This window comes from Molossus molossus, unplaced genomic scaffold, assembly GCF_014108415.1.
Source record: "Molossus molossus isolate mMolMol1 unplaced genomic scaffold, mMolMol1.p scaffold_m16_p_23, whole genome shotgun sequence".
In the NCBI taxonomy this organism is placed as follows: Eukaryota; Metazoa; Chordata; class Mammalia; order Chiroptera; family Molossidae; genus Molossus; species Molossus molossus.
In genome coordinates this window covers 25449609-25464813 of record NW_023425359.1, presented here as the reverse complement: position 1 = coordinate 25464813, position 15205 = coordinate 25449609, and the positions used below count along the sequence as shown (strand labels likewise).

Sequence of the window (15205 nt, the reverse complement as noted above, 5' to 3'; positions counted from 1 at the left end):
CTCCTGCACGCCCCCCACTGGGCATTGGGCCCACAACCTGGGCATGTGCCCTGACCGGAAATCAAACCAGCGACCTCTTGGTACAGGGTCGATGCTCAACCACTGACCACACCAGCCGGACACACTGTCATGTTTTAAGTGCTGTTTTCTGGTCTAACGATCAGGCTGGTGCTCTGAGCTGTTTCACTGTTTACAGAGCAGGAACAGGCTACCCAGGTATGAGGGCCTCTGGTCAGTGGTCCAGAGAGGCTGAGGTCGAAGTGTCTGGAAGTCACCACCCCGGCCGCAGGGGCACGGCAACGCCGCCTCGCAGCCCCCCAGAGCCTCACGGAGCTCCTCTCCCAGTGCCTGCTCCTGGAAGTCAGCTGCCGCTCGCCCTGGGCCTTGTCCGGCTGCGCCCCGCCCGGGCGGCCTCACCTGCTCCTCCGTGATCTGCATGTAGAGGATGATGTAGTACACCAGCTCCGGCAAGGCTTTCCTGACGGTGCTCTTGAACTTGCTGTTCTCCAGCAGTGCGTGGACAAACTCGAAGATGCTGAAGACCAGGTTCTCGAAGCCCAGGACTTCGCCTGCAGAAGTGCAGAGACGACCGTGACAAGAGGCCAAGGGCAGCGTGCGGAGGACACGGCACCTCCTGCTAGTTCATGCCTGCAGCCCAGATAAAGGCCGGGGCTGAGTGGTCAACGGGAGAAGCTGTGAGGATGTCCAACACTGGTTTTCCGAGAGTCAGAAACACCAAATGTATTTCCCTGTGCGTCTGTTTGTGTCTGAAACACTTAAAACTATTACAACAACAAAAAGTGTCACCCCAGGGTGCAGGCAGCGCCCGTGGCCGCGTGCCCCACCCCCAGGTGGAAGGAGAGGCAGGGACGTGCAGGAGGGGCCTCTAGCAACCGCGCTTCCTGCCTCTGGCTGCTCCCTCCCTGGGCCTGTCCCGTCAGACACGCACCATCAGAGTCCACAGGGTCTTCCACTTCTTCTGTGTAGTTGACTTCTGTCCTCACGTAAGTATGGTGGAGAGTCAAGAAACAAAGTCTGCAGTCTGTGTTACCCATGCTCTACACGGGGCGGGAGAGCTAAGGGGAGACGGCTCACACGGAGAGCGGATGGTCCGCGAGCCCCCATGAGGGGCCCAGCACTCGACCCCCGGCCTATGGCCCAGCCGCGGCCCGGAGGATATAAGGCGGCGCTCTCGGTCAGCGTGCTCCAGACGATGGGGAGGACCTGCTGCATGGAGGCCACCATGTGCCTGGGGAAGTTCTTCACCAGCGCGGTCACTGCCTGCGCGCCAGAGAACAAGGCCAACAGGAGACGTCAGGGCCTCAGACAACCGTCCCACCCCCGGCCCTCACGGTGCTCAAGGCTGACCTTCAGGACTTCCATCTTGAACCCACTGTCGGACGTGGGCCCGTCCGGGATCTGCAGGGCCTGCACGAAGGCCTCGGCGAACTGCTGCACCACCGGGAAGATCAGGACTTTGGCTGCGCCCTGAAATGAGAGCAGCGTCGGCGCCGGTCCAGCTCTGGCAGCCGAGGCCCCTGCAGAGCCACTGCCAGACCGACCCCCACACGGCCTCCGAGAGGCCCTCTGCTCGCTTTCCCACGAGGACCACGAGCACTAGCGGGGCTCTGGGGGTCGAGTGTGACGACTGTGACGAGGAGCAGGGCGAGGCCTTGGGAGAAACAGGGCTCCAGCCAGAGGAAACTGAGCCTCGTACGACCGAATATTCCCCAGTGTCCAGTGTCCCCGCCACCCGGCCATGAGCCGTCTGCAGAGCGCTGCTGCCCACAAGGAGGCACCCGAAAGTGACCCGAAGGTTTCCGTACCTTCTCCAGCTCCTCCATGGTGCAGATCATGTGGGCACAGGTGGTGAAAATCTCCACCGCTCGGGCACGGGTCCGGATGCCGTACACCTGGGGGCAGGGAAGCAGAGCCGTGAGGCTGCTGTCTGCCCCGCGGAGGAGGAGACTGGCTTCTCCATCCTGGCGTGGACTGGAGACCCCGAAGAGATGGCAACGCCCCCTACTCGTGTCCAGAGGACAGATCCCGTCATTCGGGAATGAAAAGCAGCAGAATCTTAGAACTTATTGGAATGAGCCTTCTATGTACGCAGGCCTCTGTGGGCTGGTCTGACGGAAAATACTAGGCTGCCCGGCCAGCGAGGCTCAGAGGTTGAGTGTCGAGCCTGCACCAAGAGGTCCCGGTTCGATTCCCAGTCAGGGCACATGCCCAGGTTGTGGGCCCATCCCCAGTGGGGGGCGAGCAGGAGGCGGCCAGTCGATGCTCGCTCTCTCTCTAAAATCAATTAAAAACAAAACAAAAACAAAAGACCACCAGGCTGGGCACTACTTGGAAGCCCAGCCGGTTACTGTGTCATTCGAAATGCAGACCCTGAGCTGGGGGCAGAGGAGGCGGCTCACAGCCCGGCAGTGCTCCTGGCCCCTGGGGAGCGTCCCCACTTGTGCCCCCTGGGCACATCCATCCGCAGTGTGCGCCGCAGGCGCTGCGACAGCCAGCGCGACGCTTCCACAGGCCCAGGGTCCAGAGGCTCCGGTGCGAGGCCTGGCGAGAGGCTGGCGGGAGACACGTGATGAAGGACGGCCATTCCGTGTGTCCTCGGGAGTGAGCGGTCTCCGTCTTCAGGCTGGGCATCAGCAGCCAACACCCGCCTCCCACCGGAGCCTGTGCAGCCCTGTCTGCTGACCTTGGCGCGGAGACCTCGTACCTCGGCCATGGTGAAGATCTTGTACATCTCCGGGAGGATGACGGGAGCGACCAGGGGCATCTGTGTGTCTGTTACTTCCCGCGTGAACTCTGCAGAGGATAGGAGCACTGTGAGCCCGTGCTCTGCGAGGAGACATCCGGCGTGAGGGCTCCAAGCCACCTCCAGGCGGCAGTGCCCCTGACGGCCACAGGTGCCCGCTGGCCTGCGGCCTTGCCCTGGGAGGGAGATGCAGCGAGAGCTGCTAATTACCGGGTAGAAAAGAAAGAGCACAGCACAGAGACAGAGGCGAACACGAGACTAAGAAAGAAGCGCTGCACAGGCACTGAAAGAGCCTGAGACCGAAGGGGCGAAGGCCTTGCGGTCTCAGGAAACTGCATCGACTTCTGTGGCCACGGCCGACCCATGTGCGCGGCAGGTGCCCGCCTTCGCTCCGTCCCCAGCAGTCGCCCTGGAAGCTGCTGTGTGCACGCGATAGATGCTATTAGGCTTCCGTTCCCTAGGCTGCTCTTCCCTGGGAGCGACACCGCTGACCTAGAGCGAGAGCCTGCTGCTCAGCGGAACACAAATGTGCCACAACGCAGCCCACGTGGAACGAGACCTGCAGAAGGCGAGGAAGCCGGGTCATCCCTTTATTTCCAAACCCCCGGAGGCGCTGAGCGCGCGAAGGACCTGGGTTTCCTGCTACTAAGTGCTGATTCCCATGTCTGCTTCCTTCATCTCTGCTAAACGACCACAGCTCCAGCGAGGCAGATACCATCGTTACCCTAATCTTACACACAGGAAACCCAGGCTCGAGGTAAAGCCAGAACACGACCTGAAACCGGAGCGCGTGGCCACCACGCCACGGCCTGTCCTCGAGCACGGAGGCCTGAGCAGACACGACAACGGAACTCCCTGTGAAGGGCAGGCGAGGTGGGAGGACAGACAGGAGGCGAAGCCTGGGAGGAGCAGCACCAGGGGGAGCCACACGGGTCCAGCCCGCTGCTCAGGCCCTCCCAGCACACGCCCTGCAGCACCTGAAGTCCAAGCGCCACAGCAGGGAGGCTGCTAGTACCTGTCAGCACGCGCATGGCTCCGTGGACTGCGTTCAAGTCTCCGCTCACCAGCATCCCCATGAGCAGGCTGAAGAGCTGGGGCCAGGCCTCGGGCCAGTCCCAGTGGGCGATAGCTGACACCGCGTAGGCCACACTGGAGCGCACCTTGCTTATGGACTCTCTCAGCCCGTTGGGCAACAGCTCCCGGATGACAATTTTTGCCTGTAGGAGAAAAGGCCACCTGCCATTTGATCAGGTTGTAAGTGGTTAGCAGAGCACCACCAGCTCACATATCAGCAAAACAACGTTTGCAAGACATGGCCTGTCTGTGGAGAGCTCAGACACGCAGCCTGATGGGTGAGGCACCGGCAGAGCCCCTGCGCCTGCACCACCCGTCACAGCAGCGCTGGCGCCCGTGTGGGTGCAGTGACCACAGTGAGGGACGTCGGAAGCCTCAGTCCCTCAGCTGCACGGCCACACTGTGAGCACCACGGTCTGAACGCGCGCAGACGCTCCGTGAACTAGAGAGCGCCAAGGACAGCTGACACTCAAAGCTCCTCGGGGCCCAGAACGGCTGCAGGGCTCCACACTAAACAGAAACCGCTTCATTCAACCCTCTAACAATTCTTTGGAAGTTGGAATTTTAATTCTAATTTTAGAGAACATGGAAATGGAACTTCGAAGAAAGACCCTTCCCTAATATTGCAGACGGGACCTGAGAGCTGGTCAGCCGCCACTTGAGCACCAGTGCCCCCACCAGCACCAGCCCACCTCCTCTGTCCAGGCCGGCCGGCCAGTGACTGCCCTTACCCTCTCCGTAGTCTCTGGAGGCCTGAACTTCTCCGAGTGGGCACACCAGTGCGTCTCCACATACTGCTTCAGGATGACGGACGCCAGCTGCAGAGAGGAGGAGCCACGCGGTCCACAGCGAGAAAGGCTTTCTTCATGTACATGGCCCGACCGGTCACCCTGAGTATAGCTGAATCTGGTGCCAACCCCAGGTCACTCACACAGTGGCCTTGTCTTTCTCTTTCCCACAAAGATGTGCCATTACCAAGTACCGGCATTACTTATACACTGGCCCAACCAGCCTGGACTTACCTGACGGATTGCCAGGGCCCCCTGGGGATCCACGGTCAGCTCAGCCAGGTGAACACCAAATTCTGAAAGAGAAAACCTTACTGTGAGGCTAAGAACACTCAGGAAAACCACAGCAATGTGCTGAGCACTAACCCTGACGCCAACGAGAGTGACTTCAAAAAGGAGCTTGATACATGGCTCCGGCAGCACGGTGAGGCCGGCTCCTCCGAGGAGCAGCGGAGCAGGTGGCCGCAGGCACGGTTGCATACAAGGAAGAGTCCCAGCACCAGCACACCTTCTGTTACCGCGAAGCATCTTCCAGACCCTTCCCTTCCAAGACAGTGACACCTTCCTCTTAAACCAGTGAGTGTGGCAGATAATGGAAAAGCAGTGCTATCTAACCCCAAGGAAAGGTAAAGAACGAGAGTTCAGGAGTTGATCAGACACACGCCCCCAGAGGAGCGATGACCTCGTCTAAGAAAGTGGCTTCCACAGGTGGAGTCCTATGGACACCACTGTGGCAAATCCACGGCTTTCTGCAAGCGGCTGCAGCAGTGACCTTGGCGTGGGCGCAGGAGGCTAAGGGACTCTTGCTCCCAATGGAAATTTAGATCATAAATGCACCCCCATCAAGATCCCAAGAGGTTTTTGTGTTTTTTTCCCCAGAAATAGAAAGATCCACCTGGAATCTCAAGGGAGCAGAGAGCCACAGGACCAAAGCTGCAGCCGTTTCCTGGTTTTAGGCCTTAAGACAAATCCACAGCAACCAGAACAGTGGTTCTGGAATGGAGACACACACAGGCCAACGGAATAGAACGGAAGCCCAGAAGCACCTTCGAATCCATGGTCACGCGATTTCTGATAAGGGTGTCGAGTCAGCTCGGTGGGAAAGGGCAGTCTTCAACAAACAGCGCCGGGAGAACCGGGCATCCACAGGCCAAAGGGTCAAGTAAGACCCTTCCCTAACACCATATACAAACATTAACTCAAATGGACCATGGCTCTAAATGTAAGACTTAAAACAATAACCTCTGACAAGAAAACACAGGATAAGAACTTCATGACATTGGATTTGCAATGGTTTCTTCATGACACGAAAAGCACAGAAAACAAAAGAAAAATAGACACATTGGACTTCATAAAAATGAAAAATTTTGTGCATAAAAAGAGTAAAAAAGGCAACACACAAATGGGACAAAATATTTGCAAATCATGTATTTGATAAGGGATTAACATCCAGAATATATAGGGAACTCCTGAAATTCAACAAGAAACAACTCAATCCAAAGATGGACACAGACTCAACTAGACATGTTTATAAATGAAGATACATAAATGGCCAATAAACACATGAAAATATGCTCTAGTCATCGTGATGTAAATCAAAACTACGAGATACCACCCAGCTGCTGTAGCTCAGTGGTTGAAGGTCGACCCATGTGCCAAGAGGTCGCCGGTTCAATTCCTGGTCAAGGCACATGCCCAGGTTGTGAGCCTGATCCCCAGTGGGGGGCGTGCAGGAGGTGGCCAATCAATGTTCTCTCTCACTGATGTTTCTACCTCTCTCTATAAAATCAATAAAGAAAAAATAAAAACAAAGCAGAAAACAAACTACGAGATGCCACCTCACACCCATCAGGATGGCTACGACCAAAAACCAGAAAACCAGTGCTGGTGAGGACGAGAAGAAATCGGAACCCTGAGTGCTGCTGTGGAGAACAGCCACCATCGTGGTTCTTCAAAGTATTAAACACAGAACTAACACATGATCCAGCAATCCTACTTCTGGGTATTTCTCCAAAGTAAACAAAAACACTAAGTCAAAAAGATATATCCACCCCGTGTTCATTGCAGCATTATTTATAATACCAAGATAGGGACAACCTAAGTGTTTGACAGATGAATCAATAAAGAAAACGTGTACATATACAATGGAATATTATTCTGCCTTAAAAAGAATAAAATTTTTCCATTTGCAACATAGATGGACATTGAGGGCTTATGCTAAGTGAGTCAGAGAGAGAGAAACAAATACTGTAAAATCTCATTACATGTGGAAACTAAAAACAAAACAAAACAAAACAACTGGAGCTCACAGGTGGAGAGAAGCGTCTGTGGGCTGTCAGAAGCGGCGGGTGGGTGACACGGGTGAAAGGGGTCAAGGCACAAACTCTGTCATGAAGTAGGCCGACCCAAGGGTGAGGCACAGCATGCCAATCACAGGTACCAACACTGTGCAGCCTACTTGGAAGTGGCTCAGAGCAGATCTTAAAGTTCTCATCACAAGAAAAATAAAACTCCTGTCATTAAGAATCAGTTACTGTGCCCCGGCCAGTTTGGCTCAGCCGTAGAGCGTTGGCCTGCGGTCCAGAGAGACCCGGGGTTTGATTCCCGCTAAGGGCACGTACCTCAGTTGCAGTTTATCCCCGGCCCTGGTTGGTCGTGCGGGTGGCAGCCACTCGATGTTTTCACATCGATGTTTCTTGCGCACGTGCATGTGCGTGCTCACTCCCCCCCCCCCACTCTATCTGAATAAAAAATGGAAAAATGTCCTCAGGTGAGCATAAAAAACAAAAACAAAACAGTTACCGTGATATTCTATTTTTATTGCCTATCATGAGTACATTGTTCAGCTTTTCTACCTACATAACGAGTTACTTTCCATAGGGAGTTCCAACTAGCATCACCGGAACAGCTACCTCATCAGTGACTGATACAACTGTGCTAAGACCCTGCTTCTCTTCAGACTTGTGGGTCCCGCCTGCACCCATTACTGTTGTTTGCCTGATGGTGCTTTTATTTTCTCCACTTACTCATCTCACCCCATGGGCTCCCAGCTAATGCCGTTGTTTGGGTTCCGTGGCTCAGAGCCTCCACGCTGGCCACTGGCGCTCCTCCAGGCTGGCTCCTGCGTCCCCCCACACACTCCCAAGCTTTTCAAGCCCTTACTCTGATATCAGAAGACATTCTCGGCTCACCTTGTACTTTTCCTGCCTAAGCCCTGGAATCAACTTTCTCTCCAAGGAGCCCTGGAGCTTGCTGTTTAGAGACCAAGATCTCACGCTGGGTGTGCTCGTTGCCACTGGGGTGTCACTATTCTTGGCCCTGTCACAGAACAGCACTAGGAAATATATGTGGATATACTGCGGACCTTTAAACACGGGGGTTGGGAGTACCAACTGCCTGTGCAGTGGAATATCCATGTATAACTTCTGACTCCCCCCAAACTTAACTACTGTTGACTGGAGGCCTCACCAATAACAAAAATAGCTGATTAACAAATTTTGTATGTTCTCTGTGCTATATACCATGTTATCACAATGAAGTAAGCTAAAGAAAAGAAAGTGTCATTTAGAAAGTCGGAGAGAAGAGAAAATACATTTTTTAAAAAAAGAAGCCCACATGTAAGTGGACCTGCACAGCTCAAATTTAGGTTGTTCAAGGGTCAACTGTACTAGCCTAAGTGTACTGAATGCATTTTCAGCCATGACACTTTCTATCTAGGATGGGTTTATCTGGACATCATTGTAAGCTGAGGGGCGTCTGTATTGATATCTCAGAGGCCGATCTAATTCCTCAGTGTCCTTTCTCCTTTCCTCCTTTGTAATTCTTTCTCTGACAGTATAACACTGGCTGATTATCTACAATAAATCTACTTATTTGTTCAATCTTAGCATACACCACTTACAGAATTGTCAATCCACTCTTGTGAAAAACATTCACTGGAGGACAATTTTTGTATCTTTTTTACTTTAGTCTTATAACACAAAATCAAAATATTTTTCCAAAGTTACTTAAATTGGTTCTTTTCTCCTCTAACACCTAATAGAGATTATATTATTCATTTGTAATACAGTTAGGTTCACTTGTTAGCCCTTGTACCCCATTTTGGACCTCTATTGTTTACTGGGGGGTATGTAAAACGTTACTGTGATTCAGAGTCGAAGCTGTGCAATAGGCATATCCCAGAAGTGTTGCACCCTTCTTATCCCTAGTAACTTCTTTCTACCCTTCCCCCACCACTCCATGTAAGTGACCAGTTTCTGATTTATTTTTCCTGTATTTTTTTTTTTGTTGGAATTAGCAGATACATATGTAATTTCTTCTGTTCTTTTGTTTACATAAAAAGTAGTATCCAGATACTCTTTTGCACTTTGCTTTTCTTCAGTTACATTATATCCTGGAACTCATTCTAAATTATAGAGATTCCTCATTCTTTTTTTTTTTTACAGCTACGTTTTTATAACATTGTACACCATTATTCAACCACTCTCCTGTATAGGCAGTTAGACTGTTGCAGGTACTTTGCTTTTATCAACAATGTTGCAGTAAATAATGATGTACATGCGGTACGTGTTGTTACATTGTTGAAGGCATATCTTCAGTTAGATCCAACAGTGGGATTGCTGGGTGAAAGGTGTGTTGTTAGGTGAGCGAACCATCCACTAGCAATGTTATGAGTGTTCCTCACAACTTCACCAACAGCATGTGTTCTCACACTTTAAACATCTGCCGTCTGACAGATGAGAAATGGTATCTCAACGTTGTTTTAACTGGTATTTCTCTAATAAACAGTTTCTGTAAGTTGGTGGGACATTTTATTATTTTTTCCAGGGGCAAGAGGTGAATTGTCCATCCAGTAGGGGGATGTCTCCCCCTACTTTTCTACTGGGGTTTTGGTCCTTTGCCCCTCAGGTTTTAAACGTTCTTTATATATTAAGGTTATTATCCTTTTGTCTGGTATATGCTGTGAAAGTTTCTCCCAGTTTGTCAGCTGTCTTTTTGACTTTTTATATCCTGTCATGCAAGTTAAAAAATTTAAATGTAGTCAAATTTATCAATCTCTTTTTACTGCCCCTGGATTTTGGAGTCATAGTTAGAAAGCCTGTCCTTGTGTCAAGGTTAAAGAAAAAGTCACCCATATTTCCTCTAGAACTTGTACGGTTTTATTTTTTAAATATTTAGATTCTTAACTCTGGTGTGGTGTAAGATGCTGATCTAATTCCAGATGGCTACCTCGCTGTCCCAGCACCCTTTTTAAAATTCTGTCTTTACCCCAGTGATTTAGGATGCTACTTTCAGCTATACTACTCATTTCCACAGTACTTCTGTCTATTCCTGTGCAGCGCCGTGCTGTTTTAACTATAAAGGCTTTATACAATGTTTTAATGTCTGGTAGCACCAGCTCCTCCTCAAAATTTTCCTTTTTCAATATTTCTGGAGCTTTGATTCCATGCCTGTTTCTCTTTGAACTTTAAGAGCAACCTATTTAACTCACCTGACTGGCCCTAACACAGGACGAGCACGTCTTCCGACTATTCAAATTGACGTTTAAGTCTTTTAGGGTGTTTAACACTGAGTGTCTCAGAAGGAAGAAGGAAACACGCACTTTTCATCAGCCCACACGGGCACCAACTGCAAGGTCATCAGAGCACGAAGACCAGGCCGACTCTACAGACAGGGCCCAGCTTCGGGGCCCTCGGATCCAGCCGAGAACGCCACGCCTACTTTTCCAGAGGAAAGGTTCGCATGAGCACATTTCCCCTCGGCGCCTGGAGAAGGCGGTTCTCTGTTGATGATCACAACAGCTGGAGCTCTGTACACCTTCAGAGATCACCCCCCACTTCCACTAATCCCCTCACTTCACATGTCACCGAGACTGTGAGGATGGTAACGGATCAGAAGACTAGGCTCCACGAGGGGCCCCAAACTCTCAGTCCAGCAGGCGACCGGCACCTACGACAGGGCTGTGGGGGGTTTGCTCTGGGCTCTCTGCCTCCGCACAGAAGAGCAGCAGCCTTCCAGTAACCCTGCTCAAAGCCTCGATGGGAGGGAGGGCGAGTCTTCTGTGAACGCCGTCCCCATCACTAGAGGCAAACTTGAAAAATGGGGTGGACGCATAGGTTTTCTTGTCTACAGGCTCCTAGTGTCAGAAACAGTGGCCACATGATCAGCTCTGGTTTGGAAACCCGAAAATTCAAAGACAAAGAACCCATGTGCATTAGGTTACATACAGGGGACACAAGAGGGAAAGTAATTATTATTTAAACCCAGTCATTCTGTCTTCACACAGGGCCATTAGAAACACAGGGATATCAGTCACCAGAGAAGAATTTTCTCCCATAAAACTTTAGTTTTCTTAGATGCGAAGTGAAGAATTGTTTATAAGAAGTGGCGGTGGTGCTGACGCCGAGCTCGCTGCTCTGAAACTAACGCACGGAAGGAAAAGCCAGAAACAAAGCCTCAGGTTCCCCGACTTGTTTAAATCTGATCGACACAGCTGGCCTAGTTTTGGCTGGATTCTGTTACATAGGAAAAATCCTATTTACAGATATTTACTTAACAGAGATCATACAATATTTTTGGAAGAAATGCAACTAAGTATATCTGTAAAGAAAAAAGTACTTTTACTTATTTTAGTGTGTGCTGGGGAATTTCCATTTTTCCTGGTTGGTGTCTTTGACATAACTTTAGAAAGAACTAGAAAGAACAGCTAAAAAGCTTACTTTGAGATGATTAAGGCAGGAAACCTAAGAGACCCAGACACAAACCACTGTTTTTATTTTTTCTTGCTTGGAAAGGATCAATTCTGATTAAACTAAAATCCAATCTCTGAGATAGCTGAAGGGGAATATTCCCAAGTGGGTGGTATGAAGTTAGCTTTCTAAAGCCATTTTTGTTAAGAAATTGAATTTCTCTAGTTACGTTTTGCAACGTGAAATACGACAGGCTCATTCTGTTAACTGGGTTTTCATCCTGAATCTAAGTTCTTTAAAAAAAAATTTAGAGAGAAGGAGAAGGGGGAGAGAGAAACACCGATGAGAAGGAAACATCAACAGGCTGCCTTCTGCATGCCCCCACTGGGGATCTAGCCTGAAACCAGGCACGTGCCCTGTCCAGGAATCGAACCAGCGACCTTCCAGTGCATGAGCCACATGGCCAGGGCCGAGTCTAGGTTCTTGATCATACCTGTGATCTAATCCTAAATGCACCCTGACTGCACTGCTAAGAGCTTTGCCCGCACCTGCCCTGTTTCCTAGCTCCTCCTTTCAGTCTTTTGCCCCCTTCCTTGTCATCCTTGCTCTCCTTTCTCCCCTCCCACCCCACCAGGCAAAACCATTATCCATTTAAAACTAGCTGAGAAGGACGACCCATGGAGCCTGGAGGGTAAAGAATGAGACACGCTCGCGTGGGTTAGGGCTGGAGACCTGGCCCTGGCACTGCTCCCCCGGGCAGGGGAGCTGCTGGGGGAGCTGCTGGGGGAGCTGCGAGCTGGCTCTTTGGGGAGGAGAGTTTCGAGCACAGCTCCGGAGAAGCCCCCTTTTCTCATGGGGGTTGGGAAACACCACAAAACCACAGCTAGAAGGAAAAAGAAAACTCCACCACTGGCCTTTATCCGAGCGTGGCCGCCTTCCGCTCGGCTCAGTGCCCAGGAGTGCCCAGGAATGCCCAGTGCATCAGCGCCACATGCCCGGGACGCGTCGGGATCCTCGAGGGGCTGCCTCCGCGGGTGACAGCGCTTATGCTGTCCTGAAAGAGAGCCAGAAAAGCGCCCATGAGAACCCGGAAGCAACTCCCAACCAGCAGGGTCACCTCTCCAGGCCTCTAAGAGGGGGATCAACCAGATTCTCAGCAGCATCTGAATACCAGGAAGAGGGAGGGAGAGGCAACTCCCCCTTCCCCATTCAGTGGGGGAAGGGAAGAAAAGCATGTGTTTTTCTATGACCTGTCTGCTGGGAGCAAGACAGAAAAGGCCAAATGATAGGAAAGCATCTTTATTTCTAATGAACAAAAACAACTAAAAGAAAAGTGACAGAGGGTCTAAATCTAGTAATCTGCCATTCTGGCCTGGAGAATTAAAGTCTGTGAATGAAATCACCTCACTCAACCACACGGATGATGCTTCCCTTAGAAGAAAAGGAGAGAAAAAAGAAAAAGAAGGAAAAAACTTTATCATAAGATATAAAACAGTAAAGCATAAATGTACCAAAGACAAAGAGCTGCCTACTCAAAAGGCACGACCTTGTACGTCAGACGCAAGAGAGGCCTCGTGCAGAATACTGAGCTGGTGCAAGAGCTCGCTGGCAGTCCATAACTTTCCAGCCTTTTTAATGAACATGTTTCTAAAATGCTTGATATCACCTGCTACTGAATAAAACAGAATTAGAAAAATGCTCTAACAAACCAAAAAGCTTTTCATTTGTGCCTGATTGGGGTAGAACAACACTCCCACAAACCCTGACCAAACTCAAGACCTCAATCCCTGTGAAAGAGAAAAGACACCACCACCTCCTGGAACACCATTAACTTCCCAACCTCCAAGCACCATGCTTCTCAATTCGGGACGGAGAGCTGTCTGAAGGTGGTCGGGCACCTCTCCTCCAGTGACCCTCTTAGCCAGGCTTTGCCTACTCAGAAATGTTTGCTGGTTTCCCGCAGACACCAAGGCTCTGGAGAAAGTGGCAAACACAGGGACTCGGGAAAGTCGTTCCAGGACACCAGGCTGAGGAAACAACCGTCCTGATCCTTTGAAATGGACCCACCATGAGTCAGGTGAATCCCTCACATGTATACTCTTCCTTGGTTTAAGAGAACAGGCTCCCATTCTGAAAAACAGCAACTAATTATAAGCAAGTTATTTCTTGGAAAGCATGGGCTAGGGGACTAATGACCAGGATGTACTTGGGGCTCCAGCAATCTCAATTTTCTAAGATAACTGCGTCTTAAAACCTTCTCTACCCTATAATCTGTTCACAACATGTCAACCTTTCTCGTCTGTCCATTTATTAGGGAGTTGACAGCTGACCTGTGCCTTTCCCCCAAAAATTACATTAGATTCTTCCACTTAATCTTCAAGACTGGGGGTCATCACCGGGCAGCTAAGGAAAGGTGGCACACCTGTTTGCTTAAGGGAACAGACTGGTCAATCTGACGGGTCAGCTGAGACCAGTCTCCCACGTGCAGCACTGAGAAATGACTCCCGAAGATGGTGTGGTTACCGGAAGGGACAGAGCAACTAGGAACAACCAGATCGGGTTGTCCCTTGACTGGGAGCCCATGGAACTCAAAAGACGACCAGAACACACACAACTGACACCAACTCCCAGGTTTCCCATTAACTTCAAGTTTGAAGGAAGCATGTCTCCTAGGACCAGAAAGCCAAGTGTCTTCTACTAAACGAAAACTAAAACGTGAAGCAACCCCAAAGGTTCAAAAATTGTTTGTCCATTCACTGGCTTGTTTGGCGTTTTGGCTCCTGCCGCCTGGGAAGCCAGCTGCTTTATCTTAGGCACAGGTGGAGAAGGAAGTGCCGATCTCCTTTGGGAAACATCTGAGATCCAGACAGAAAGCAAGACGGGAGGTACTGGGGACCCAGAGGCCAGGCGAGCAGCGGGGAACTGCCCCTGCGGAATGGACCGCCACCCTCCATCAAACAGGCCGCGAAGGGGAGGGTTTCTACAGTGTTTAAATGAACGCAAGGAATCACACTGTCTAAACACAGCCTCCAAAGGGTCCAAAGCGGCGCATTCACCTAGAGACTTGACCCGAGCCCGCCTGCGCCCAGACCCAAGCCGCAGCCTTGCTGCCCGGCCTCCCGGCGCCCAAGCACAGCACCGGCCCGGCCCGTTGCAAGCTACTCCCAGCAGCGGCCTGGACCACCGCAAGTCGCGCACTGCAGTCCGACTTGGATTTCCAGGCCCCGAAGGGGGAGGACGTGAGGGGCTGGGTCTGACCGACGTGGCCTCGATGGGGCCGCGGCGCCGTCGGGGCGAAGGGGCCCGAGCCGGGGGGCGGCTGCCGCGGGACAGTCTGTCCAGCAGCCGGGGCCACCGACTGCGGGCGGGTGCGAGACCTGCCCCCGGGCCCCAGGAACACCGGGCGTCGTTCCCGGCCGGCCCCCGGTTCGCCCCGGCCCCTGCGCACCGCCCCGGCGCCCCGCGCTCTCCAGCCGCCGCTCCTCCCGCGCCCGGCTCCTGCGGACGCCGTCTCGGCCTGGCCCGTGGGGACCCGCCCCCACGGAGGGCCGGGCCCGGGCGGGCGGTGCTCCCACGCGCCCGGCACAGACCCGCGGGACAAAGCGCAGACAAAGGGCGGCGGGCGCCTGCGCGGCGGCGGCTCCTCGGGGACCGGCGGCCGCACCGGGCTCGCGCCGGCTCCGGGGCTCGACGCCCGCGCCTCGGCCGCACTCGCCCGCCCGCCCCTCCGGCTCCGCGTGTCCCGGCCGGCCGGCCCCTCACTCACCCTCGGTCACCTCCAGCACCTTGATCTGCTCCTCGGCGGCCGCGCGCACCTCCTGCACCGGCGACAGGATCCCGGTGAGCGTGTCCACCAGCGCCTCCTTCAGGCCCTGGGCCACCGGCCCCGG

At 52.3% G+C, this 15205-nt stretch overlaps 1 protein-coding gene across 1 annotated transcript in view; it reads right to left on the bottom strand.

Moving 5' to 3' along the window:
* The window catches only part of IPO9 (importin 9), a 27215-nt gene extending 12010 nt beyond the window's left edge, over positions 1-15205 (bottom strand). Inside the window, exons 1-10 of the mRNA XM_036277370.1 lie at positions 15082-15205; positions 4861-4922; positions 4570-4656; positions 3780-3981; positions 2726-2814; positions 1827-1913; positions 1369-1488; positions 1181-1281; positions 950-1008; positions 418-569 (exon numbers count right to left, since the gene is read on the bottom strand). Coding sequence (XP_036133263.1) covers positions 418-569; positions 950-1008; positions 1181-1281; positions 1369-1488; positions 1827-1913; positions 2726-2814; positions 3780-3840 — 669 coding nt within the window. The 5' untranslated portion in view covers positions 3841-3981; positions 4570-4656; positions 4861-4922; positions 15082-15205. The remainder of the gene's footprint in view (positions 1-417; positions 570-949; positions 1009-1180; positions 1282-1368; positions 1489-1826; positions 1914-2725; positions 2815-3779; positions 3982-4569; positions 4657-4860; positions 4923-15081) is intronic.